The 27,636-nt window shown below is 54.9% G+C and overlaps 1 protein-coding gene across 1 annotated transcript in view; it reads left to right on the plus strand.

Moving 5' to 3' along the window:
* The first annotated feature begins 1,984 nt into the window (after positions 1 to 1,984).
* Positions 1,985 to 27,636, plus strand: part of SLC4A9 (solute carrier family 4 member 9) — a 52,778-nt gene continuing 27,126 nt past the window's right edge. Inside the window, exons 1-14 of the mRNA XM_043520727.1 lie at positions 1,985 to 2,348; positions 5,484 to 5,644; positions 6,195 to 6,344; positions 7,234 to 7,295; positions 7,606 to 7,763; positions 9,565 to 9,652; positions 10,222 to 10,376; positions 12,099 to 12,215; positions 13,391 to 13,565; positions 14,130 to 14,263; positions 17,046 to 17,327; positions 18,143 to 18,176; positions 25,470 to 25,484; positions 26,187 to 26,378. Of these exons, the coding sequence (XP_043376662.1) occupies positions 2,053 to 2,348; positions 5,484 to 5,644; positions 6,195 to 6,344; positions 7,234 to 7,295; positions 7,606 to 7,763; positions 9,565 to 9,652; positions 10,222 to 10,376; positions 12,099 to 12,215; positions 13,391 to 13,565; positions 14,130 to 14,263; positions 17,046 to 17,327; positions 18,143 to 18,176; positions 25,470 to 25,484; positions 26,187 to 26,378 (2,019 nt within the window). The 5' untranslated portion in view covers positions 1,985 to 2,052. The remainder of the gene's footprint in view (positions 2,349 to 5,483; positions 5,645 to 6,194; positions 6,345 to 7,233; positions 7,296 to 7,605; positions 7,764 to 9,564; positions 9,653 to 10,221; positions 10,377 to 12,098; positions 12,216 to 13,390; positions 13,566 to 14,129; positions 14,264 to 17,045; positions 17,328 to 18,142; positions 18,177 to 25,469; positions 25,485 to 26,186; positions 26,379 to 27,636) is intronic.

The raw sequence follows: 27,636 nt of genomic DNA on the forward strand, positions 1-27,636 counted from the left end.
AGGCAGGAGTTCACAATGCTAGGCACAGATCTATGGAGTATCAGCACCGATGTGCATGCCAGGTGTAGGGACCCATTGCTATTTCACAATGCCCTGAAAGCCATTCTCCTGCTTTGTCACAATAGCAGAGGCCAACATGCCCCAAGTTGCACTGGCAGGATCTAGTGCATGCCTGCCTCCTGGTGTTTACTGTGTGCAGCCCTGCTCACGTGCTTAGCATCGCCACCTGAGCTTTGGTAACTGCTGTAGCATGTTGTAATGCTGCTCAGGGGTTTGCATCAGCATTCACTAGCAAACAGCAAGGAGGGGTTCAGCCTTGCTGACAGCTCTCCATCCTGGCAAGTCTCTGGCTTCCTCCATGGTTTCATTTTCTTTTGCTCCAGTTAGTGCTTCTGCCCTGAGCAGTCCCTGGAAATCAGGCATCTTCTCTGGGTGCTTCTGGGAAGCTGCTGGGCTTAATCAGTGTGAAATGTGATCCTGGAATGGCCACTTTGACATTGTAAGCAGTGCTTAATTTGTGCCAGGGCTTGCCAAGGCTGAGCCCCGGCACCTCTGGACTTGTCAGGTCAGTTATGAAAATAAAAAAATTGCTTGAGCCCCGGCCACTGTTTCATTACACATTAAGCACCAATCAGCAGTAAATCCTTGATGGACTAGGATTCAAGTCTGTGCAACGCAGGTAGCTTTGGAACTGTTGTCATTTTGTTTTCTCTGCATTGTACCTTTAAATGTCAAGAGTTCGCACACATGTAGCATGTATTTGGGGGGGTCTCTAGGTGTGGTTTACAGCTATGCCAGATAAAAAGGGGGAGGGGGAAACCGGAGCACTGCAGGGAATTCCAGCACCCCATGGGAGGTCCCGATCATCCCCCTCACACACACCATATGGTCCACTGGCCCGGATTGCCTCTGTCTGAGAAGGGAATCGCCCTGGCTGCTCTGTGGCCTCTAGCTGGAGTCTGAAGATAGGGGGCGGAGCAGGGTGGCCTCTGTGGGGAGCTGTACTTTAGCCTCCCCTGGGGGGGTTAAAAAGCCAGCTGTGGGGTCACAAAGGCAGGGTCTGTGTGTATTGACTGGGGAGCATAGGAAGAGGGAGGAGACAGTAAAGCTGCCGCTTAGTGCCTGTGTCTCCAGCGTGTGACGCCGGCAATCGGTTTTGGATGGTGAACTCCCTGCCACGGGCACCGAACATTAGAGGAGGACAATAGACAAAGAAACAGCAATGCCAGTAGAGAGCCAGGCACCGGTCAGTGGCATTGCTGCCCAAAGGTCATAGTTTTGGCTCCACAGGGTGACAGGAAATGGATTTCAAACAGGTCCCTGATACTGGGGCTGTGGCAGGCTGCCTGTCCTCTGTTGTGACCTCTCCTCCAGCTGGGGGCTAGCCGCTCAGAGAGTGCCAGCCCTGCCCTGAGGAGAGTGCCAGCCCTGCACCTGGTAGGTGATGAGGACTGGCAAAGGGACTGGAAGGAAGGAAAGAAGGAAGGGGAAGAGGTAAGAAAAGGGAGACAAAAGAAGTTGGGGGGCCTATATTAGGAGTTTCGTTCCCAACAGGGTTCGGTTCAGGGGGTTCTGGGTAATTGGAGACATCTGCTGAGCCTGACTCCTTCAGGTTCCTAACCTCTCCCCCGATGGGAAAGGCTCCCCCCTGTCAGGCCGTCAACGCCGTGACCCCCAAAGCTCAGACTGCAGCACGTCCGGAGCAGGCTGATGTTTCCAGTACGGTACGATGGTAAACAAGCGTTTTGCAGGCTCAGCCCTGAAAGCTGCCAGGCCGCCCCTGTGACGGGGCAGGCAGCATGGGGCGGCAGGAGCAAGCTGGGGCTGGTGCTTGCAAAGCTGGCCTCCTTATTTTGATAACGCTGTTTGGGGCTGGGCTCCCAGGTGTTGGGCTGTGTCTGGCCTAAACAGGCTCAGGGCTTTTATAAAGGCAAAATGCCTAGGATTGCCTGAATTACTGCCCAGCCTGGAGCGTGGAGGGAACCCAGGGCACTGGCGAGGGAGGAGTCCAGGGACGGCCAGGGGCATTTGGGGCAGCAGGGACCTGACACAATGAAAGTGCAGATGAATGAGGGTGTTCTCACTTACATGGAGGCAGATGCTGTTCCGGAGGCTCAGGGAAGCACCAACCCGACAGGCCCAGATGGGCCCCAAAGCAGAAACTCCGTGGTTATCTGTCAGGCAGTTGGCCAAAGCATCTTCACCTCCAGCGTCTCCCCAGCGGCTGGGCGAGTTGGCGTCCTGCTGCAGAAGGAGGAGGGGAAGGAAGCAAGCTGCCCAGTGCTGTTCATACAGCTCAATGAGCTGTTCAGCACCCCTGACGGCCTGCAGTGGAAGCAGACAGCCAGGTAAGCACTCAGGTGCAAGAGCTAGCCCAGAGAGAGGTGCATTGGAGACCACGTAACAGCGTGGTCTGCTCCTTTAAGGGCACGAGGCCAGCCTGCCCTGTCCATTAATCAGGGGTGGCTGAGGAGGGGTGGCCGCCCCAGGCTGTCAGGGACGAAGGGGCAGCAGAAGCAGGAGGAGGAGGAGGAAGGTCTTTGGTGGGAAGGGAGGCAGTGGAAACCTGCTGTAGAAAGAGACCTTCAGGGAGGCAGTGCTCAGGAGAAAGAGCAAGGAAGAGGCCTGCAGGAGGGACCAAGAGAGGCGACGGGAGCTGTAGCCCAGGGCGGGCTGAGGAATCACGTTGGTACTTTGCCTATGTTGGGAAATAAAGCTGCCTGGAAAGAGACTCTGGCTGTGGGCGTGTGTCCTTCATGGGCTGGGGACAGGCCAACACTTTGCAGACCACCAGTCTGATATAGGAGCATGCGCCTTGCCAAAGCAGAGCAGAGCAATGCCCCAGGAAGTCTAGTCTGCTGCTGCTGGTGGAGACCAATGCAGGGGGCTACAGAAAAAGATCTAAAATAGCCATGATGCTCCTAGTGGTGAAATACTATCTCACTGTGGGGAGGGGAGAATTCTTCCTGGCCCCAGCTGGAAATATGCTTCCACCCTGACAGATGAGGATTACTCCTGGGTATCCTAGTTAGAAATCAGAGATGTTAGGTTCCATCTAGTCCGTCGTCTGAGGGCCAACGTGCAGGTTGTTCCTCACAGGGCCTCCACCAACGCAATTTCAAATTACTCAGTCAACATGCAATTATTTGCAACTGAAAAGGCCACTTGCCCCAGCCATGTTGAGAGGCAGCAATTCCAGAGTTTGTACGTCGTCGAGCAGTGTATTGCCTTCTCTTTCCCTTTCTGCCTTCACTTTATATTTGTTGCCTTTCACATCCACTGAGCAACCTTTGTCTGTGTGGTTTGGGTTATTCTCTGGGTCCCAGTTTCGAAAAGCCACTGATGGGATCATGCCGCTGTGACGCACGCAAACTAAGCCTGAAGCCCACTGGCATGAGTGTTTTTGTGGTGACAAAAAAAATGCCAAGTGGGTGAATAACGCTGAGGGCAAGGCGATCAGCTATTGTTCAGGGGTGGCGGCAGCCAAAGAAAAAGTAAAATATTCTGCAGAGCAAAATGCATTGGCACATATAATGAGCTGCAAAGGGCGCGTTTCCTTTTTTTGCTGTTGTTAGGGGGAGATTGCTCATTTAAACAAATGGGTCCAACAGACCCTTTACTACCAACTAGGCTGTCACTGGCACATACCCGTGTCTGCCGTCCCTTGCTGGAAACAATGTGAGGGTCAGGTGCTAGGACAGCTCCTGAAAAGGGCAGTTACGCCATCAGACTGACAGGTCAGGAAGAGGAGTTTAGTGGCAGCATGTTGTGTGGATTGAAAGGGGTGATGTGTGGGAGACTAGCCGGAAGGATGCTGCAGTGAGGATGGGAAGGTGAGATCTGGCTGTGATACTGAGGAGGAAGAAGTGGCAGGATTTGGAAATGGCCCTGATGAGTGGGGCGAGGAAAGGAAGGAGTCACAAATAGTCCTGAGATTGTGGGCCCGAGTGAGGGGAGGCGTGGTGGGGTGAGACTGGCAGGGACAGAGAAGGAGGGAAGGAGAGTGTTTGGGAGGGAAAGGAAGGAGCTCAGTTTCAGGTGATGACCACACATCCAGGAGGAGATGTCAGAGCCACAGGCTGAGGTGGGTGGAGGGAAGGAGACAGTTTAGTGGCAGAGGGACAGATTTGCAAGTCATCAGCACAGAGATAACTGAACTCCTGGATTGTCACCAGCATGGATCCCTTAACCTCCAGGGGCAGAGTTCAGAGGGGATCTGTGAGTACCTGGACGGTGTCTGAGGGAGTCCAGAAGGAGGCTGAACTGGAATCATGTACTTAGTGAGAGGGTGGGGGAAGGGGTATGCTGAATCTGGGCCTTAGTCTGGTAAACTGGGACCAGTGCCCCAAGAGCAGGGGGTCTCTTTCCTGAGGGTACAAATCTGCTGCTGCTGGGCTGATCCTCCCCAGCTCCTGGAGCCTGTAACATGTGGCTCGGGAGTTTATGGGGCTGCAGGTTTTTCTACATTCAGAAAACAAGAAGAGGATCCCCAAAGCCTGGCCAATGCTGCCGCACTTATCTGGAGAAGTTCACCATATACCTGAGTTCCGGGCTGGGGCAGGTTCTCAGAACAGCTTGGGGCTTTCCTCTGCTGGATACACCGTCTCCAGGGCCCCCTGCACTGTGCATTAGCCAGGGAGGTCAGGGCCTGTGAGTTCAGGGGAATGACTTGGCACTGTTCCCTCTGCAGATCACTGTCACGCTGTTCACATTTTGCAGCCTAAGCCGGCATTCGTCAGAGCAGCTTTCCAGATTGGCCTTAATACAAAGGAAGCCTCTGTGTGCTGTCGGAGTTTGAATGTTTGGAATCTGGCAACACGTGTGGGCATTGCATGGCGTTCCCAGCGGGCATGCTGGGACTCCCCCAGAGGGCGCTTAGAGGGCACTGTGCTGTCCTGTCCTGCTAAAGAAGGAACAGATAATGCCTGTGTTTACAAGAGAAAAGCTAAGTTCAGCGCTGTGAAGAGGTGCCTGGCTAACAGCCCTGGAGCCAGCTCTGCTCTCTCCACAGCACAAGCAGCGTCTCTGCTCTGATCTGGAGGCACTTCCCTTTTGGTGTAAGAGGCTAGTTCAGTGCCCATGGCCCAGCCAGTCCTTGGCTTCCCTCCTGAGGCTTTGCCATTATCGACCCCCAAGCCATCCCGCCCCCAGGAAAGACCTGTGTGTGAGTCAGTCTCTGATGACTTGGTGCCCCCCCGCCCCCCCGCTCCCCCACGCTGTCCTCTTGGGGCTCTGATGTCTGCTTCAGTTGGTCCTGCAGAATAATCTCTTTGGTCACATCCCCCGTGCGAGTTGTGTGAATGGGACCCCATAGCTGACAGCTCACCTTTTTCCTGCACCCTACCTCGACAGAGCCATGCACTCCCGCTCTGAGAATCCCGCTGTGCTTGAGTGTGGATGTGTCTGGCTCAGCCCTGGGCGTTTCTATCTCTTCAAATCCAGGGCGGCTCTGCTGACGGCCTTCTGGCTTTCTCTTTTCACAGGTGGATTAAGTTTGAGGAGAAGGTGGAAGATGGAGGAGAGCGATGGAGCAAACCCCACATCACGGCCCTTTCCTTACACAGTCTATTTGAGCTAAGGACATGCATCAAGAAAGGGATGATCCTGCTGGATTTAGATGCTCACAGTTTGAAGCAAATAGTGGGTAGGTGGATAATGTGGGAAGGTCACCTCCCTGGGCCCTACCCTTCCCTGGCCACAGGTTGGGCTCCTGGGAGCGCCTTTAATGAAAGTACTGACACCTGCTAGCAAGGTGCATCCCTGGTGGGCTTTATTCGGCTTTGCTCTGCAGCAGCACCGGAGATCAGAGCCCCATTGCACCAGGTGCTGGACAGACACATTGTAAGGAACAGGCCCTGCTCCAAAGAGCTTTCCATTTCAGTAGACAGGCCAGGCCAAGCATTGAGGATTATTATTGCCCAGAGTGGGAGCTGCCTGACACAGCTGTGCTCACCTGGCCCCCAGCGCAGACCCCGCTATGGCGATGGAAGACTGCTTCCTGCGACATAGCTACCGTGCTTCGAGGCAGTGACGTCTCGGCACCGACGGAAACCCCCTTCTGTCAGCGTGCGCTGCGCCTGTGCTCCAGGGCTATGCCGGTGACATCGCTGTGCTAGTCCAGGCTCCAGAGCATAGACGCAGCCTGCATGTGGCTGAAGCTAGCAATGCTCTGATGCTTTCGTTTTGTGTTCAAGAGAAGGTGACTGCCACGCAGATCGATGCTCACGCCCTGAGGCCAGAGGTGAGAAAGAAGCTCACGTCTGTGCTGCTTTGCACCCCCCAGCACCACACCACCAAGTCCCAGCTGAGGATAGTGGCTGAGCTCGGTGCAGCCTGCTGCAGGGGTGAGTGTTCTCTGGGCTATCACCCTCGCTTTCCCTTTTCCCTGTGTAGATAGATCACGAGGTCCCTAGCTCCAGGCTGCAACAGGACAGGACCCTGGGCTTGTAAAACATCTGGGTTAATATCGTCCAGCATGAATCTTCTGAAAAGGGATGAGGAGAGACGCAGGGAGCACTGAGGACAGGCTGCCAAACTGCAACTCCCAGGGACTCGTTCGAGGCTGTCTGAGGATGTCACAAATCCACAGCACAACCTAGCACAAGCCAGACTACCTGGCTGGCAGCCTTATCTTTGGGAGGCTCAGGCCTGGAAGAGCACGGGAGGCTGAAGGTCAGGCCAAGGTATTTGCAGAGCAAAGGAAGGGCCCACGGTGGAAAAGCCAGGGAGGGGATGCAGAGCTGGGTGGTGTTTCTAGGCCTGGAATAGCAGAGCGGGAGGTGCATTAGCAGAGCCTGGTAGGGGCCCAGAACTGGCATAAGGGGTTGGGGTACTGTGGAGCTGAGTGGGGTTTCTAGGAATAGAATAGCAGGGGGTGAGGTGCAAAAGCAGAGCTGAATATGGGGGGGGGGCAGGTCAGCAGTTCCGGGGAGGTGCAACAGGTCAGGATTCAGGTCCATTGGCAGATCCACAAAAGGCAGTGTTACCCAGCACTTCCTGGCCAGTGTCTGAATGAAGCAGGCACTGTTACTTCCTTATCTCTACGAGCGATAAGTGCACTTGCTGATTGAAAAGTAAATGTCAACGTCTGTGGATTTCCTCCTGCTAGAGAGCACCTATGGGAGCAATCCTAAGCAGTGGGCGCACGCTGGCTTTGATGTTAAAGCCGTGCAAAGCAGCATTATACGTCCCTCTGCAATTCCTGATTTTAGCGTGTCTCTCTTTGCATTGCAGACAAAGCTCATAACCGATCGGATCCAGGAGCTGAGATTTCAGAGGCACCCCGCAAGGAGCAGGTATGGCAGGCCAGCTCTGGGCAAAGAACATAGGGTCGTTAGGAGAGCTGGATGGAAGATTATGACTTTTTGGTGGAAAACTGCAAGCTGAAATATATTGCTTTGGAGGAGATGCCACAGGGCCTCAGAGGAGTTGTGGTTTGGGTGCATCATGCTTCCCTTCTCCTCTGAAATAATTCAGCCTTCAGGACTCAGTCAGACACCTTCCACCAGCACTGAATGTCCTTGAAATAGACCTTGGACACTGAATAGCAATCTGGGACCAATGCGTGTTCGGCCTGTCCTGGACTGAGGCTCTGTTTCATTTCAGCTAAAAAACCAATTCCAGAAGAAGATCCCAGCCGAGGCTGAAGTATCCAACATTCTTGTGGGTGAAGTGGACTTCCTAGAGAAGCCATTTATTGCCTTCATCCGACTGCAGGAGGCCGTGAGACTCGGGGCCTTGACGGAGGTTGCATTCCCCAGCAGGTAATCATCACCAGAGATCACTGCACTGGAGCCTCTTCTTCCCTTTCAAGTCTCATCAGTACCTTCCAGCATCACATAGTCACTTCCGTGGTTGGGAGCAAAGAAGTGAGGCTGAGGGTTGGTGATACGGGATCAGACTTTGCTAGCTAAGTGCTTAGGAGTTCCCCAGAAACCATGCACCAAGCCTCCCCTGAATTTCCCAGGGACAGAGCTCCTTGCAGATGCTCCTACCAGCTGTAGCCTGTCAGCCAGTCACTGCAAAGATGCTCAGAGAGCCGCAGCTCCTGATCTGTTAGGTATAACTTGGTACACAATACATTGGTTCGGTTCTTAGAGTTCTCCTCTGTGCTGACTTGTTCCCCACCCGGACCCTGCAGGCAGTGGGTCTGTGGTCCTGAGAAGTGGCTAACTCAGGGAGACCTGGGCATAAGTGCTTAGTGGCATTTCTGCCATCACGGTGCCTGCCCTCTGCCAATCCAAGAAAATAAAATCAGAGCAAAGCAAACACCCCTTCATCCCAATTCTCTGTGTCCATCTCACTGCAAATGGCTAGTGCGAATGAAGGATCTGCCTGGGGGCAGCTGCTCTGGTGTCAGTGTCACACATTCATAGTCCACTGTGGGGCTGCTAAGGATCAGCAGCTCCAGGAGCTCCATTGACAATGCCATAGCACATGGACAAGTTGGGACGCTGTCCCGATGATAATCAGATCATTGCTGTTCAGATGAGCTGCGAGCCCCACCTACAATGCTGACCCAGAACTGCTGGGGGCTCCTACCAGCCTGCATTTTGTCACAGTGTCGGAAACAGTTCTTCTCTTGTCCTTGCGAAGTGGGCTAGTGGAGACTTAGCGGGGCTTCTTCATTGCTGCTGGGCAAAGCCCTGGACTGTAGACAGTGGGAATAACCCTGCACTGGCCCTCAAGGGGGTGGACCAGCTGGGTTCTGATGGGGCATCCCCAGCATGAGTCTAAGACGCTACATCTCAGATTGCACTTGTCAGCTGGTCTCTGGGCTGCAGCAGGAGACACCGTGGAGAGGGCTCCTGGGAAGCCAGCTGGCAGCACTGTGGGAGCTGGGAATGGGCAGACCCTGATTTAGCAGAATTTCTGCTGCTTTATCACAGCTGAGCCCCACACTGCAGGGGCTTTGGCACCAGCATACGACGAGCCAATCTGCTGCCTGGACTCTGGGATCTCCCAGTCATCTACATGCTCTCCGAAGATGGACACTTGCTCTGTCCCACCTCCCAACTGTTGTGATGGAGAGCCTAACTGCATGCAGTCAGCAGCGGGGCCCTTCCTGCTAAAAGGGGACGTGGGCTGCAGGATGTGCCAGGTGGGGAATATCGGCACGGAGATGGTATGGGGATGGGAGCAGTGTAAACGCCTAGATGAAGAGACTGATCTAGTGACAAACCGACCACGCTCAACAGTGTTGAATCTCAGTGCCTCACACCAGGGTGTCTTTACCTTGCACGTGCTGAGCGTGATTTGCAAAAGCCCGCAGTGCTGGAAGTCAACGGCCAGCTGCTGCCGGCAACTTCACCATGAGTTTTATCATGAAATGACTGGGATGGGGGCGGGGCACGTTTGCGAGTCCCACTGACTGGTCATGGCAAGGCTGAGGCAAAGGGCAATACGTTTACCCCAATCTCTCCAAGCCTTCTGATACCACAGCCCCTCACTGTCCCTGGGTGACTGAGCTCTTTCAGCCAATTTAGAGAGGTGGTGTGTCCTTGGCCCTCGGAGAGCTCACTTCAGAAGTGGGGGCATTTCTCACTGTTTCTGTGCTCTCCCTAGGTTTCTTTTTATCCTCCTGGGCCCCAGAGCCAAAGTGAAAGCCTACCATGAGATTGGAAGGGCCGTGGCCACGGTACTGACGGATGAGGTGAGCCCATGTTTCGGAGGCGGTGCTGTGGGTGGGAGATCTCTCAGCTGTATGGAGTATCAGTATTAGACGTTGGCACCATCTCTGGGGAAAGCCAGGGGGCCAGTCTTCACAGGCGAAGCCGATAGGAGCTCATTCTCACCCCACCGCCAACCTTCTGATCCTCTTCTGTAGGTCCCAAGCTGGAAGGATGGAGAAATGGGTCAGCACTGGATCAGCCCACTGTTCTCCTTCGCCCTTCCCAAGGATTAGATGGTGATGATATTAAGGCTGTGCTTTTCAGAGACTAAGGGAGTTAGGAGTCTGAATCCCAGTGAAATGCAATGGGAGTTGGGCATGGAACTCGCTCAGGTTCCTTTGGAAACCCCATTTGAAAATCCCAGTGGCGGGAGGCTGGCTTAGCACACAGGGCACATAGGGTGGGAAGGATCCTTACCCCATCTAGCATTAGCAGAAACCTGTAATCAGTCCTAGCAGTTCCCTGTGCTGGGCTGAAGCATTTAGCGTTCATCTCAGCCAGTGGTCGTGCACAGGGATTCGCTGGATAATGTAACTGCGTTTCCCTCCAGCTCTTCCAGCGGGTTGCCTGTCAGGCTCAGGACAGAGAAGACCTCGTTGCAGGGATTGATGAGTTTCTGGATGAACTGACTGTGCTGCCTCCAGGCAAATGGGACCCGACCATCCGAATCCCTCCGCCAAAGTGCCTGCCCTCTCCACACAAGAGGTACCAGAGCAGGAGAACCCAGCAGCTTTCGGGAGCTCTTTTACTAAAAGAGGCACAAAGCTGAGCTCTGGCTCTGAAATTCCCCCTCCCTCCCCCGGTGCAGGGCATTCAGATCCAGCCCCCGCTCTGCTGACGCTATGCAGAGCGTTCGGAGCAGCAGCAGTCAGAGACAGGGAGCTTCACACTGACAGTGTCGTGTCCCGCAGCTGCCTCCCCGCTGCCAGAGCCTTTCCCCGCCGCAGGGAGCTGCCGGAGCCTTTCCTTGCCGCTGCAGTGAAAGGCTCTGGCATCGGGTAAAAGCCATGGCAGGGAGAGTCAGCGGGGAAAGGCTTCGGCAGCTCCCTGCTGCTGAGCTGTTCCCCGCTGCCTCTCCCTGCCAGAGCCTTTCACTGACCCGTGTAACTGTGCCCCACAGTGTGGACGCAGCCTGGTTTTCACTGCAGTGTGTAGCTACACATGCCCTACATGCTGCTGCATGTGGTGTGCAGTGTAGATGTAACCTTAGGGATCCAAGGTGACAGGGCTGACAAGGGAGCAAACTGACTGAAGGGCAGTCCAGAGAGTGGATGTGAGGTTGGCAGCCTCAGGGAGCATCTTGTAGGGGCTCTGCTTGCGCCATCTGTTGGGGTGAATGTCCACCCTTTGCCAATGCAGTCCTCACCACTGGGGCATGCTCTGGTAGCCTCAGACAGCAGCAAAGGCTCTAAGTGTCTTTGCCCATCCAAAGTTGGGCAGGACATTATGGCCCTCACAAGTGCCCTGCCCTTTGTCACCTGCACGTGTGATTCCTCCAATGCACTCTCCATGGGGCTAACCTTCAGCTTGTGCAGATGAAACACACCTTCCAGGTGGGGCAGGTCACTAGCAGTACATGGCACTGACACGCCAGGCTCTGCATTGGCTCATGTGTCAGGCAGAGCTCCCAGGGTGACCCCCGCAGGTCACCCAGGTGGAGTCAATTCGAGGTCAGTTCACCATCTTTCCAGCCCTGAATGGGATGGGGTGGGACCCAGTTAACTGAGGCGCTCCCCCTCGGTCCCTGTATCCCATCCCTGTGGCTAAGCTCTGCAAGGTTCTCTTGCTGTCAGGCCCAGAGCTGCGCTGCCCAGCTGGAATGGCAGGGTGTTCTCAGCGGGAAAGGCTCTCTGCATCGCTGCAAAGTATTCCAAGTCGTGGTTTAAAACTTAAGTGCTCTGCGTGGCCACAACCTGGCCTCTAGACCCTACGCTCCGCTCGATGATGAAACTAGTATCCCGCCACTACCTCCCATTTCTGTGTATTCCCTCTCCAGTATATCTGGACCACTGAGATGCAGCTTCCTCTGGGGACGGAAGTGGAAGGATCATCTGTACTGAGACTCCCAGAGAGCAGTGGGGTTGAGATTTCAATACCAAAAATCGCCCAAGGAACTAGGCTGGGTTTCGTTAATGTGGATGGTTCTAGGCTGACACCCTCCCACTTTAAGAAAAGGAGGACTTGTGGCACCTTAGAAACTAACAAATGTATTTGAGCATAAGCTTTCGTGAGCTACAGCTCACTTCATCGGATGCATTCAGTCCACTGAATGCATCCGATGAAGTGAGCTGTAGCTCACGAAAGCTTATGCTCAAATAAATTTGTTAGTCTCTAAGGTGCCACAAGTCCTCCTTTTCTTTTTGCGGATACAGACTAACACGGCTGCTACTCTGAAACCTCCCACTTGAGTTTCTCTTGTTGTTTCAGGATCTCCAGGCACCTCCGGGAATGGAAATCTCACTGCAACGGGAACATGTCTGCAGCCGACGACAGATGTACCCATGGCCACCAGCCTGTCAGCGAGGAGCTGCAGAGAACGGGAAGGTAAGTGCCCGCCCGGGGAGGTTACAGACGTTTGCCTTAAAGAAAGTCAGCTAGAGTCAGCCCTGGCATAAGTAGTTGCAGTTCTCCTGAGTCAGTGGACTGGGGCCCGCTTAACCAGGGCTCAGTTTAGCCTGGAGCTGGGGGCCCTGTAGTTAGTGCTCTGCGCTGGCACACAGTAGACACAGGTGCATTCCTGGGCCTGGTTTCTCACTGCCAGATTGGTAGCCGCTGATGGCTCTGGAGAACCGTAGGAGACACCTGAGTTGGGTTTCTGGCCCTGATCTCTTCTTTTCCGGACCCTGGGGTGGAGATTCTCCTGGCAGCACATCAGAGACCCAGAATACATTCCTAGGCCAGTGTCTCATCTTGGGGCTGCTCCAGACAGGCAAATAAAAGACCAGGGTTCAGTTCCTGGGGATATTCAGAAGATATGGAGCCAGGCATATCCTGACTTCATTTCAGTAAGTGAGTCTCTAAGCTCTGTAGGGCAGGGGCCAACCTCATGTTCATACAGTGTCTCGCACAATGGGGCCTGGTTCTGACAGGGTTCTCGAAGAGCAACTCAGTTACAAATAAGAAAGAAATAGCACTGACAGGGCTTGACAAGCTTTTCTTGTAGTCCCCAAGGTAAATAATTACCTCGGTCAATAGAAATTGGCCTGAACCAAACCCCTGGATCCAAATTCTGTCTCCAGCCTTGAGATCTGGTGCACACCAGAACTGGTGCGAACTAACAGTCCGGAACTTGGCATTTCAAAATCTGGACCTGAATCTGAACCTCTCAGATTCCAGGGTGTTGGGGGCTCGGACTCAGTGTTCACATCTGCCTGGTACAGCTGCAGACTCAGACTTGACCCTGGGACTCAGGGGGGCTTGGGCTCAGCCCATCTCTGGCATTTCTCTCTGGTCTGCACATCAAAAGGTGTCAATATCTGCTTTAAAATAGGCCCTCAAGTGGGCCAGCCACTAGGGGGCAAGGTAGCATTGGGTTTGGTAGCTTCCTTGAAGCTGTTGCTTCAGGAGAGAAAATAGCTCTGTTCTAGGATTTTTCCTGCAGAGCTCTCTCAGGTCAGCCTTGGCTAAGCAGGGGATCTTGCTTGTACAGTATAGAGTGACTGGTGTGGAGGAGTCCTGCTCTCTGGCATGAATCTCCTTGTTTCCATGTTGGTCTGCAGGTTATTTGGAGGGCTGGTAAACGACATCCGGAGGAAGGCCCCTTGGTACTGGAGCGACTTCTATGATGCCCTGAACGTCCAGTGCTTTTCGGCTATTCTCTATATCTACCTGGCGACTGTTACCAATGCAATTACTTTTGGTGGCATGCTGGGAGATGCTACCGATAACATGCAGGTCTGTGGTAGCCTCCAGAGTGACGCCCCTTTGCCTGTGCCACGGTGACGTGTCATCCCCTCTGTAGCAATGTCGTTGTCTTTCTTGCTCTGATGGACATTGTGGCCAGTGCTGAGTGAATCATAAGTAAACCAGGTGCCAGCTGCCTTATTAATAACAGAGTGGAGGAGAGGGGCAGTTGGTGTACAGCAATGCCAATACGTAGCATTTAGCTAGAGCTTTTCATCTGGAGATCTCAGAGTACTTGAGTTCCTGATGGTGGCTCTGTTTTGAGATTTGGTCCACCAGTCTGAGTAGAGGACTGGGAGCCACCCAATCCTGCTTCCTTAGGCAGAGCTGAAGTTACTGAAGATTTGCTGGGAATCTAAAGAGAATTGCACCACACCTGACAGCAAACATTTCTCCAGGTGCCAGCTGCTCACCAATTCAGACAAACAAAACTAGCACTGTGTGTAACAGCGCCACCTGGCTACTGTAAAGTGACACCGGTCTCCTCTAACAGAACTCCTACTTTGTGCCTTTCTGAACGGCTCATGCTTCACTGGGTTTCTCCCTGTGTTTCAGGGAGTGCTGGAGAGTTTTCTGGGCACCGCTATTGCTGGAGCAGTCTTCTGCCTCTTTGCTGGCCAGCCGCTCACCATCCTGAGTAGCACTGGCCCCGTCCTAGTCTTCGAACGGCTCCTCTTCTCCTTTAGCAAGTGAGTAAAGGCCTGTCTCAAAGTGCCTCCTTGCCCTGAACGGGTCCAGTGAGCTTCCTGTCCGCTTCAAATGAGACTTTCACCTCTTTGGATACTGACTAATCCCAGGTGTTTAACACTTGAGGCCTGGCTGGTTTTCTAAGGGATCTGTTGGGCCACTGGGGGTACTGCTGTGCTAGGGGAGAGGGAGGGCTTCTGCTGTGACTCTGGGAAAGAGCTAATCCCCCATTCGGCCCTGGCATCACCTGCAGGGAACCCCCTTGTTTCCAACCTCCCAGCAAGACCAGCCCTCACCCCCGGCCCCCGCCACTTGGTCAGTCGCCCAGTGAAGAGCCCAGGGACTCATATCTCACACCCCAGCAAGGCCCAGGTCCAACATCACACAAGAGAAATGATTCCTGCAGGATTCACGGCCAGGCCTGGAGCACCAAGCTGGAGCTAGCAGACGTGCTGAGCTTGGCTCAGCCACCGCTGACCTCAGAATTGTGCTCCATATCTCTGTGCGATGGCCATGGCATTAGAAATCGCTCTGGGGACTCAAACACAGCCTCGGAGTGGGGAGAGCTGGGACCTATTCCCAATCTTGCTACTGTTGCACAGTATCACCTTGGGCATGTCTGTTAGTGTTCGCTTCTCTGGGCTCTGTTTCCCAATGTGTAGAAGGGGGCTAATGATGCTCAGCTGTCTGACAGGCTGTCATGAGGTACTAACAGGAGTGTCAGATGTAAGACGCCGGAGATAATTGTCCCGCTCTAGTCAGCACTGGGGGGGCCTCAGCTGGGGTATGGTGGCCAATTCTGAGTGCCACATCTTGGGGAAGATGGGGACAAACTGGAGAGAATCTAGAGGAGAGCAACAAAAATGGCAGAAGGTTTAGAAAGCCTGGTCTGTGAGGAAAGGTTAAAAACTGGGCATGTTTAGTTTGGAGAAAAGAAGACTTGGGGGGCATGGGCAGTGGCTGGAGCCCCCCTTTGGGGAGGCTAGCCCCGGCTCTGCCCCTTCTGCTCACCCCCACCCTGCATCTGGAGCCCCAAATCTCCTGCTCCCCCGCACCCGAAGGAGCTCCGACCTCCCCCGCAGTGCCCAGAGGAGCCCTGAGTGCCCCCACCCTTGGCCAGAGGAGCCCCAGGCTGACTGAAGCCCCGAGGCCCCACTCCCACCTGCCTGGAGGAGTCCCAGGCCAGCAGCAGCTGTGCTGCACCTCCCCTCTCCAGACCCCAAGCTGCCCAGGGCAAAGTGTCTCTGGTCCTGAAGAAGCTTTTGCTATGCCCCATGCAGGTTCTGGGGCAGCTGAAGAGATGGTATTTGCTACTCAGTCCAGAGAGATTACTGATTACCAAGAAGCTGAATAACACATACCACCTCCTCAGCCGCCCCAGAACCTGTATGGGGCATAATAAATCAAAAACTTGCCCCCAAAACCCCTGTAGCCACGGCAGCACCAGGGGAGGCAGAGCCTCCCCTGGCCTATTATACCTGCTGCCCATATTGGGGGGCCCTGATAACAGTCTACAAATCTGTTAAGGGCTGTTCTAAAGAGGATGTGATCAATTGTTCACCATTCCACTTAAGGTCGGACAAAAAGTAATAGACTTAATTTGTAGCAAGGCAGATTTAGGTTAGACAGTAAGAAAAAATTTCTAACTCTAAGGGTGGTTAAGCTCTGGAACAGGCTTCCAAGCCAAGTTGTGGAATCCCCATCACTGAAGGTTTTTAAGAGCAGGTGAGACAAACATCTGTCAGGGCTGGTCTAGGTTTCCCCGGTCTCGCCTCAGCGCAGGGGCTGGACTTGATGACCTCTCAAGGCCCTTTCCAGCCCTGCATTTTTGTGATTCTATGAGCTCCATCCAGCACACTGAGGTCATTGGTCAGGTGGCACTAAAGACAGGCAGAGTATGCTGCTATTAGCGATTAGTAGGGCTCCGTATCTGTCACGGAGGTCATGGAAGTGATGGATTCCATAGCTTTCCGCGACCTCTGTGACTTCTGTGGGGGCCAGTGTGGCTGACCCCAGGGCCGCCCAAGCAGCTGGATCCGAGGCCAGCTGCTCAGGTGGCCCCCAAGACAGCCACACGGGCTGCTGCTGGAGTGTCCCTGGGGACAGCCACACCAGCTGCTGCTCTGGTGGCCCATGGCAGCGGTCCTGGGGTGGTCGGAGCAGCCACGGTCCACTGGTCCTGGCAGCGGTCCCCAGGAGGCTTGCCGGAGCAGCCGTGGTCTGCTGGCCCCAACAGAGATCCCCAGGAGGCCGGCCAGAGCAGTCACGGTCCACTAGCCCTGGCAGCGGTCCCCGGGAGGCTGGCTGGAGCAGCTGCTGTCCATGGCTCTGAGCAGTGGTCCTTGGGCGGGCAGCCGGAACAACTGCGGTCTGCAGCCCCCACCAGCAGTCCCTGGGTAGGCCAACCAGAGCAGCGATACTCCCCAGGCGGCCAGCCGGAGCAGCCATGGTCCACGGCCCTGGCCAGCAGTCTCCGGGCAGCCGGCTGTCTGGAGCAGCTGCGGTCCCCAGCCGGAGCAGCTGTGGTCTTCTGACCCTGGCAGTGGTCCCTGGCCGGCTGGCCAGAGCAGCCGTGGTCCATGGCCCCTGGCAGCTGGTGCCGCTGGCCCCGGGCCCCCCCCACAGCAGGTCAGGGGCCGTGAATTTTTGTTTGTTGCCCGTGACCTGCCCATGACTTTTACTAAAAATACCCATGACTAAATCATAGCCTTAGCGATTAGAGTTAAGTGTCATGTTCCGTGCGTGACTGATTCATTGAAACACTTGGACCCATCCCTTCACCAGAGACTACAGCCTGGATTACTTGGAATTCCGCCTCTGGATTGGCCTCTGGGTGGCCTTTTTCGGACTGATTTTGGTGGCCACTGAAGCGAGTTACCTGGTGCAGTATTTTACCCGCTTCACTGAAGAAGGCTTCTGTGCCCTCATCAGCTTCATATTCATCTATGACGCCATGAAGAAGATGCTGAGTTTGGCGGGCAGCTTCCCCATCAACTGGGATTACAAGATCAATGATGTCACCCTCTACGGCTGCATCTGTAACTCGTCTGGCACAGGTAGGAGCAGGCTGGGAGGGTCCCTGCATCTCCGTTTGCCTGGGCGGCTGCATGTTTCTGTCAGTAGTGCTGGCGCAGAGCTCTGTGCATTGGAACAGGTCTTAGAAAGCAGCAGTTCTGCAGTGCTTGTCCCCTCCGAAAAGGAACTGGTGTTATTATTCGTATTGTGCTAGCACCTAGGAGCCACGGGCACAGACCAGGCGCTAGGTGCTGTACAGACACAGGACACAAAGACAGTCCCTGCCGCAAAGAGCTGACAGACTGAGACAAGAGACAACAGGCAGAATTCAGACTGACGGGGAACATAAGGAAACGACGAGACAATACTGTCAGCATGATAGGCTGGGTGGTCTCTGCACACCGGCCGACTGCCTGTTGTTAAGCCTTGTGCAGGCAGTACGGCAACGGAGAGATGTAAGGAGGCATTTGCAGGTGGACAGCGAGGTAGCTTTGCAGATGTTTATGGGGAGCACCTCCCAAGCATTAGGGCAGCAGGGGAGAAAGCACGAAGGGGCTTGTTTGAAAATGTAACCAGTGGGCAATGAAGCTTGGCAGCTTGGGCCCATCAGAGATGGGGGTGACCATCTCAGTGATGTATGAGAGATGAGCCGGAGTGTGGGAACGGGCCAGGAAGGGACTCAAAAGTAAAGATTAACATCTTCTATTGGAAAAAGAACAGGAGTACTTGTGGCACCTTAGAGACTTGCTACTCTTCTATTGGGTGTGGGGGAGAAAGGGGAGCCAGCAGAGAGATGCAAATTGGAGAGTGATATGGTCAAAGTAAAACATGATCTTTGCAGCAGTGTTTTGAATAGATAGGCACAGGGCAAGATTGCATCGGTCAAAGCCAAAGGAAAGGGTGTTGCAGCAGGGGTGCTGGAATGGGGGGGAGGGGGCCAAGGCCCCATCATTTTTTACTGTCCGTAAGGGCAAGCGGTGGGGGGAAGGAGGCATAGAGGAATAAGTGGGGGCAGGGCCTTGGGGGAAGGGGTGGGACAGGGACTCGGGGCAGGGGGAATGGCAGCATGGGGGCAGGGCCTCAGGGGGAAGGGGTGGCATGATGGCAGGACGTCAGGGAGAAGGGGCGGCGTGAGGGAAGGGGAAGGGATGGCGTGGGAGGGCGGGGCCACTTTTAGGGAGCTTCCATCGCCCCTGTGTTGCAGTAATCAAAACTATTTTGTCAGTGTCCTCTTTGAAGAAGTGAGTGAGTGCATGCAGAGAGAGAAGTGGAGGCAGGAGGGGGAGAGGGTTTGAGGAAGGTGTCAAAGGGGGCTGGGATTGTGGAGTGAGAGTCAGTCAGGGTGGAGAATTAGAGGCATTTGGCTGGGAAGGCAGCAGAACTGGAGGAAGAGAGAACAAATCTGTAGTGGAGGAAGTCAGCCTGATTCCGAGATTTTGGCCAGAGATGCTTGGCAGCACGAGAGCAGAAACAGACAAGGTGGATGTTGGGGGTGAGCCAGGGCTGGAGGCTGGGAGGTCTGGGACCTTGTGAAGGGAGACGGGGACAAAAGAGTCAAGGGTGGACGAAAGTGAAGCATGGAGAGAATCAACAGTCATATCTATGGCAGAAAATGCCAAATGGCCCCCTCTGATCAAACAGAGCTGCTTCCCTGGGCATATCAGTCATGCCTTCCCCACGCAGTGGCAAACAGTACAACTTCTTACTTGTGTGAGCCCTGCAGGCCAGCACCATTGCAAGGGAGGGAGCTGGGCTGTGTGCTGACTGGTGCAGCATCCGCAGAGCTGGTAACTGAGTACAAGGCTGCTTTTGGCTCTCAGGTGCCTGCCCAATGCCAGCAACAGCGAAGGGGCTGACCAAATGTCCCTGAGGGTAGGTCTGTATGGCAGCACATAACAGGGGGCAGAATCTGGCCTGCAGGATTTTTACAACTGACGATGGTGTATGAGAAGGACGAAACCCAGCTTGACTCTCCGATCCCAGGATGAGTGTGCAGGGCTGTCAGTTAGGGACAGAATCTCTTTACGTGTGAACTCAGTAAATGGGACATGGTTTCAGTGAGACTCAGTACACATGGGACTGTCACTTTCTAGAGCAGACCCACACCTTGACATGGGTTAAACTGATTTGGGTGAAATACTGATTGCAGAGAATTCCCTGAAGAATGTGGCTCTTGTTCTGTGTGTGAACCAGTCCTGAGTTTGGGGATTGGAGGAGCCAGGCCCGGGGAATCACCAAATAGTTTGGATGAACCTGCTTTCCAGCAACTGTGACTCTAGCAATGGGTCAATCAGCCCCTCTGGGCTCTTGATTAACTCCTGAAAACTCCCATCCTCTGGGAGTCGGGTTATTACCAGAAAGGTGATGGTAGTACAGGGCATCCCCTCATTAACAGAGCCACCCCCTTTGTGTATCCAGCCCTGGCAACAATAGCACAGTCCCTAGAGGGTGAGGCCTTCACTGTGGTCCATATGTGACTGGAGCAATTGTCCCATGGACACCTCCCTGCTGTATAATGTCTGTGTAGCAAACACAGCACATGTCCACATGGAACTTGTGAGGATGCTCCTGCCGCGCTTACATGGCCTCACCACTAGAGGGTGACAGAGAGCCATGCTGCATTGGCATGAGTCACATCCTGATGTATTTTTAGGACTCACTGCAGGCCCCAGATACAAGGTTGGGTGCTCAGACAGAGTTAAGGGGCAGAGTCGTATCAGTAACTAAAGTGTCACAGGCCCCAGCTCCAGGGTCCCATCTGCATGCAGGAGGCATCTCAACCAGGGTGTGAGCTCAGCCGGAGAGCGCAGCTGTCTGTCCCCTGCGGGGATCCGGAGCAGGCACCGGCCTGCCCGGTCATGACCCTCATGGAAACACTGAACTCCAGCCCTTCCCCCCAGTCCAGTGGCGGTCTCCTGTGCACTGAGAGCAGGGGGAGTCAATGTGGTGATAGATCCTGAGACCGATCAGAACTGTGCTGGGCTTGTTTTCTGCTAATTTCTCTCTCCCTGTTGCATTGATCTGCCCAGTGTCTCCCATGGACTCAGACATCCTTCGGGTCCATCCCCTCCATGCTCCCCAGTCTCGATCTGCCAGTTCTTTGTGGAGGAACACAACTCTCTGCAGGGTGGGTGTTCCTGTTCCCAGGGGGGAGAGGAGAATTGTCTGCTGTGGCCGTGCGAGGCAGGGGCTCAGCAGAACACTAGTGGCCTCGGTCCATTCCGCAACCCCTCAACCCCAATTCTATGGAAGCCAGGAACCTCCTGCTCCCCCTGCAGCATCCCCTCCCAGCCAAACTCCTAGAGACACTCTTAGCAGGACCTATCTGTCAGCAAACTCCCAAAGACTGTCAAACCCTCTTCTCCCCTGAACCAGAGTGGGGAGAGGACGCGGCTATTTTCTTCATAAACCTTCACTCTATTGTTTGTCTGGCTTCTCAGTACAGCTGTAGAATAAACCAGACCCCACGTGGCCACATGTGAGCCCCAGGGAAATCTCAGGATCCGGGAAGAGCCCAGCTCCACCACTGTAGCTCTCAGCAACGGGACAAATTCTCGTGGTCTCCTGATGCAGGGATTTCCTTGCCCTCGGGTGTGTCTGTGACATAAGCCTGGGCATCCAGCCACTTTGCTCCCACTGCACTGAGCTACTGAGCATCTCCTGGGAAGACAAGCCAGCCTCCTCTCCCACTCTGGCGCGGCGCTGACCGCATCGCCCTCTTCACAGCTGGGCTTTGTGCTGAAGGAATGACCTCATGGTGCACAGCTGAGATGCTCTCCGTGCTTCTTCGCTTTGTCCCACAGTCAGGCAGTTTTTTACCTCCTCCACATCTTGATGAAAGTCCTTTGCTAGTGGATGGTGTGGGGCAGCCACTCCGACAGGCCTCGCAATCAGGAGGTGTGGGGCAGAAATGTCTCTAATTTTCAGTCTCTCCTCTGTCAGGTTGGTTGCACAATCACTTATCTCTGGGTTTCCATTGCACATGGGGTCTCCTACTGTCTTCTCCCAGTTTGGGATCAGAGAGCTGCCAGTCTTGTATGGCTCTGCTTTGATTTCTGGATTTCACTGTGGTGAGAATCTGCTAGTGGGAAGGTTCTGATTAGAGACTCGTAGCTGCTTTTGATTTGTGACCCTTTTCCCTGGTTAATTTATTGTCCTTTTAGTTTTTTGAGTTGGCCTCACTTCTGAGATCTGTCTCTTGACTCTTCCCTGTCCCTCCTCTACTCTTATCCCTCCTTCCTCCACTCTACTCCTCTGCATTGAAGTCAGGCAGGGTCCTTCTCTTCCGTGCTACAGCAGGAGGCGCACCAAGCACACAGGAGAGACAGCATTACATGTTCAGTTGCTCTCAGGGGACAGAGCATGTGCGGTCTGGTCAGCACATATGAATGGTGTGGGGATGGAGCATGCTCAGTGCAGTTGGAATCCTTCGAAAATTTAGGTGCTAGACTCTAGGAAACCTCTTCTGAGCGTGTGTGAACTGTGATTTTCCCAGGACTTACAGAACTTGGGCCAACTTTGGGGGCTGGTAAAACACACCCGTTTCTGACACCAGGGCGACCCTCCCTGCCACATTTCAAGTCCCTGCTCCAAAGCAGAGAGCTTCTCAAGGAAACAGTTTTAAGAATTTTTAATATGGGCAAAACAAAGCGTTTCCCCCAACTTCGTTCTCAGATATGGCTGGAGCATTTTAGCTGAACCCTTCCAACAATCGTCAGCCTGAGGCAGATGCCTGGCATGAAACATTTCAGCCCGATCCATTACAGTTTGCCCCACTTTAGAGCAGCTGAAATCCGGGTCTTATAACAGGAAGTGTCAGGCAACCTTACCTCTAGGCAGTGCTACCAGCCCTACCTCCAATCAGGGGACACCAAGAGAAGCCACTTGAAATGAGGAAACAGAGACAGCCCCATGTGCTGTCCCCACAGGCCACAAGCAAATGTTCTGTGGGGCACAGTTTGGGAAGCACTGCTCTAGCACAATCCCCTGGGGCAGAAGCCCCATAACAGCTCCCACAAGCCGGGAAGGGGTAGAACACACCAGCAGAGGAACCAAGGTGATGGTGGCAAACATCCTGTTAGTGCCACTATATGGTTTGTGGGTTTCCATAGGCGGGATGAGCTAAATGGAAAGAAAAGTGCTGGGGGGAGGGCCGGGGAGGAGGGGCAGGTGTGGAGGGGAGCTGAGTGGAAGAGACTGTGGGTGTGTCTACACTGGAGCTGGTGGTATGATTTCCAGTGGGGGTAGGCACACCAGCGCTAGCTCTGATCTAACTAGCGCACTAGGAACAGTAGCATAGCCACGGCAGGAGGCACTAGCCACCCAGAGGACATACAGGGGTCTTGGACAGAATTGTGCTTCTCGCCCCATCGTGGCTACCCTTCTGTTTTTAGGTGCTAGCCATCAGCGCTAGTGAGGGTGTATCTGCAAGAAAATACACCCTCGACTCCGATGTAGCCGCACCGCCTGGGGCGGGGGGTGGGAGGGGGAGCCTGGATCAAACAGCCAGTCAGTACAGGCTAGAGAGAAAATTCAGATTTTGCTTGGACTGTCCAGGGGTCCCTCCCCAGCTGGCTGGAGTCTCTGGTTGCGGTAGCTGCTCTCTGCAGTTCTCCCCCAAGGCCTCGGGGTGGGCAGGAGGGAAGGCACCGGCTGGGTCCTCTAATGCAGTGGTTTCCAAACCATGGGTCATGACCCAGTACTGGGTCACGGAATGTAAGGCACTGGGTCGCGGCAGCTCTGGTCAGCACTGCCGACCGGGTGGTTAAAAGTCCTGGTGGTGGTGCTGCCCGGCTAAGGCAGGCTCGTCCCTACCTGTTCTGACATTGCGCTGCGCCCTGGAAGTGACCAGCAGCAGGTCCGGCTCCTAGCCGGGGAGCTCACGGGCTCTGTGTGCTGCCCCCATCCCAAGCACTGTCTCCGCACTCCCGTTGCCCAGTTCCTGGCCAATGAGAGCTGGGGGGGACGGTGCCTGCGGGTGAAAGCCGCGTGGAGCCAGACTTGCTGCTGGCCACTTCCAGGGTGCAACACGGTCCGCGGTGCCAGGACAGGCAGGACGCCTGCCTCTGTTGCCCCACCGCTATGCCGCTGACCGGGAGCTGCCTGAGGTAACCCCCCACCCCAATCCCCTGCCCCAGCCCTGAGCCCCCCCCAAACAGGGAGCCCCTTCCTGCACCCCCAAATCCCTCATCCCCGGCTCCACCCCAGAGCCTTCACTCCACCCCAGAGCCCTGAGCCCCTCCTGTACCCCAAACCCCTGCCCCAGCCGTGAGCCCCCCCAACCTAGAGCCCCCTCCTGCATCCCAAACCCCTCATCCCTGGCCCCACCCCATAGCCCTCACCCCCGCACCCCAATCCTCTGCCCCAGCCCTGAGCCCCTCCCATGCCCCAAACCCGTCATCCCCAGCTCCACTGGGTCACGGGCATCAACAATTTTCTAAACTGGGTCGCCAGAAAAAAGTTGGAAAACCACTGCTCTAGTGCCATACAAGCATGTGTGTGTGTGTGGTGGGGTGTCTCCCAGGGACAGTTCTGGGTCTAGAGGGATGTTGCGGGAGGGGTGGCACCATGGCCCCTGCTTTAGCTGTTCCTGTGCCTAGCATGCCTAGTATAGGGGTGTGAGAGTCTTCTGTTTGGGGAGGCTCACATGTGAGTGCCAGAAACTCCCTAGAAGCTGGGGGGGACCGTGGCCCTGCCCCCGCTGCCTTGGACCGTGGCCCTGCCCCCGCTCGGCCTCTTCCCCTGAGGCCCCACCCACCACTTGCTCCTCTCCGTCCCCTTCCCCAAGGCCCCGCCCACTCGTTTCTCTCTGCCTCTTCCCCCAAGACCCCACCCACCTGCTGCTCGTTCTCCTCTGCCTCCTCCCCCGATGTCCCCCACCCTACACTCGCTCCTCTCCACCTCCTTCCTGGAACATGGCAGGCCATGGGGCCATGCCCCCATCACCTTTTCCTGCCTTAGGCAAGTGACAGGAGAGGAGGAGACAGAGGAGCAAGCGGTGGAGGGGGGCCTCAGGGGAAAAGGCGGAGCATGGGTGGGGCCATGGTCTGGGCACTGGTGGCCACCACCACTTCTATGGAGCTTCACTTCGGGCACTCCAAAGGTAGTGGCGGGCCAGCACTCCTCGAGAGGGGTGACCCATGCCACATCCACGGCATTTCCCCCCTACGTGGCTGGCCTTTTTCGGGGAGGTTTAGCTTCCCCTGGCCTCTTATATGTGCTGCCCATGTGGCTGACTCTCAGTTAGCACCATCCCTAGGAGATGAAGCCTGCTTATCTGGGTTTAAGATTAAACTCGATCAGTTTATGGAGGAGATGGTATGATGGGATAACATGATTTTGGCAATTAATTGATCTTTAAATATTCATGGTAAATAGGTCCAATGGCCTGTGATGGGATGTTAGATGGGGTGGGATCTGAGTTACTACAGAGAATTCTTTCCTGGGTATCTGGCTGGTGAATCTTGCCCATATACTCAGGGTTCAGCTGATCACCATATTTGGGGTCGAGAAGGAATTTTCCTCCAGGGCAGATTGGAAGAGGCCCTGGAGATTTTTCGCCTTCCTCTGTGGCATGGGGCACAGGTCACTTGCTGGAGGATTCTCTGCTCCTTGAAGTCTTTAAACCATGATTTGAGGACTTCAGTAGCTCAGACATCGGTGAGAGGTTTATCGCAGGAGTGTGTGGGTGAGATTATGTTCCCTGCATTGTGCAGGAGGTCAGACTAGATGATCCTAATGGTCCCTTCTGACCTTAATATCTATGAATCTATCCAACCACAGCCCGCTAGTCCAAGGCTTATGGGGAGGAGCCTTGCTGATAGCTGACATCCAGCACAGTCCACACCCCCATCCCCGACACTAATGACTGGGGACCAGCTCCACTGTCTCACACCACCCCCAGGCCGGAGCCCTCTGAAACCCGCTGCGAATGCTCAGGGAGACCCTGGCTTGGTGCCATGGTTTGCGGAGGGGAAGAGAAATGTCTGACAGTTCATCTCTTGTAGGCAACACCTCCATGCTGACTGAGATGCTGCTCCCAGCCCCTGGCAGCACTGGGATGGTAAGGACCATTTTCTCCAGCCGCTGGGGTGAGTGAGGGGATGCTGAGGTCCTCGCAGGCGTGTTCTGGAGCAGGGCTCCCTGTGCTCCTGGCGCAGTGCCGGCATCACTGGATGTCTGGCTCCCTCCCAGGACCAGACTGTCTCAGCGACTAGGCAGTAAAGTGATGGTGCTGGGCCAGGCCTTTTACCCAGGGGCTCTGCATGGGGGACCCTGTCCCCCTTACATAGGGGGACCTGCGTGTTTCATGGTGACCTTGTTTCCAGGTGGTGACCCTGGGCTCCAAGGACACTGGTGTCAGCTTCACAGAGGGGCACTTCCCTTCCTCTAGGAGGGGATGTTCCTTCCATAGCTGCTTCTCCCTGCCTGCCCTCTGGAAACGGCCTGGCAGCCGCTCGCCCATGGTGCCTCGATGACCTCAAAGAGCCGTGCACGTGGGCATGTGTCCACATGGCCCAGGAAGTTCCGCCGGATGAGCCCTGTTCAGGAGCAGGCCTGGGGTGCAATCCCTCAAGGCTTGTCTACAAGGACGTGGCTCAGTGAGCCTGGTGTGAGCAGGGGACGGACGGATGGACAGATACAGACAAGCAAATGGCCAGCACGAGCAGCAGCCTCTAACTTTCATCCGCACTAGCCAGTCCCAAGTGTGCTTTCCTCCCCCACCCGTGATTGCGCCACCAAGCTGCAGGGTAACTGGCCATCCTCAGCCAGTGCCACCCACCCGTCATCTACCAATGGTGCTGGCTTGGACTCTTCTGATCCCTTCTCTTTGGCCTGTGGGGTTTTCTTCTTGTCCAGCTGGCTGGCTCTCCTCTGCCTCTGAAATGTCTCTCTCTGTCTCCACAGCAGCAGGGTCTGGAGGCTGCAAACTGGTCCCTGCTGACCCGGACAGAGTGTTCAAGAGTGGGAGGCCACCTGGTGGGGAACAGCTGTAACTACATTCCTGACATCACCTTCATGGCCTTCATCCTCTTCTTGGGGACGTTCCTCTGCTCCATGACTCTCAAGAGCTTTAAAACCAGCCGCTATTTCCCCACAGCCGTGAGTGTTTCTCTTCCTGCCCCCTGCTCTGTCAGCATCGAGGGCATTGTGAGGAGGGTGCAGCTGTCTCTTCCTGTGCAAGGCTCTGTACATTGAGATGGCTTTGTGCAGACAGCTCCTGCTCCCCCTGCTGAGTGTAGGCACCTGCAGCTCTGCAGCTTCCTGCTGCGTTCTCTCCTGGCCGCATGTATCTCACCCCAACACACATACAGGGCCTCCCCCAACAGGTCTCAGAGTGGTGGCACCAAGTGGGTAAGCAGCATTATCCCCATTTTACAGACTGGGAAACTGAGGCTCAGAGAGACTGAGGCCAACATTCCCAAATGTGCTTACTGCCTGTGGGCGCCCACCAGAACACTGCTGGCAGTTCAAGCTGGACACCTAGCAAAGGAGGCTCCCAAAATCAGTGGCCCCTTTTGAAAATGTCGGCCAAGGCCACAGAGGTCGAGGAAGGGGAGCTGGGAATAGAACTCAGGGCCCCAATTCTGAATGGGGGCCAACACCGCCCCAAAGGACAGTGGGGAGCCCTCCTCAGTAACACCGGGCTTCCCAGCTCCCACCAGACAAGAAAGAAGAGCTATTTAGCCTTCCCTGGGTTCCTCTTTGGGGTTGGGGCCTCAGCTTCACCTTCATCCTGCCCAAGAGGAATTTAGTGCATCCACCAGAATTATTTGCCCTTAATCAAAGCTAGCGGCTTCCCCTGGTGGTGCGGTATACTGGGCACGCATCGGATACTGGCTTTATAAGGAAAGGCAGAGAGCCTGGGCCTTGCTGCTCACGAGCCACCAGACTTTATTCCACACTCTCCATAAATAACCTTCCGCAGCTTCCTAGTGAGCCTTCTACGGGGTCATAGCCCAGCAGTCTGTCCTATGCTGCCAATTACTATCATCAGAACTAGCAGCAGGGGGCATTCAAAACACTTATTACCTCATCTCCCGCATTCCCTCCATCCTAGTGCAGGGGGGTCACCAAGATCTCTTATGAGAACATAAGCAAGTGCTGGCTTCGTTGTGTGATGTCTCTTGCTTTACACTGTGGGGTGCTCCTGGAGGACAGGGCCAGGGGTATCTCTGGGATGTGCAGATTGCCCCCCGAGTGCACAACAATTAAGCATGCATAAAGCACAGCATGGCCCAGTCTGGGTCCCAGATAGCAAGTGGGACACCTTTTTCCCTGGGGACGGAGGGCTGTAGTTGCATATATAAGACAAAGCCCCTAACAGCAGGACAGTCCCGGTAATATTGGGACGTCTGGT

Source organism: Chelonia mydas, chromosome 8, assembly GCF_015237465.2.
Source record: "Chelonia mydas isolate rCheMyd1 chromosome 8, rCheMyd1.pri.v2, whole genome shotgun sequence".
Classification (NCBI taxonomy): Eukaryota; Metazoa; Chordata; order Testudines; family Cheloniidae; genus Chelonia; species Chelonia mydas.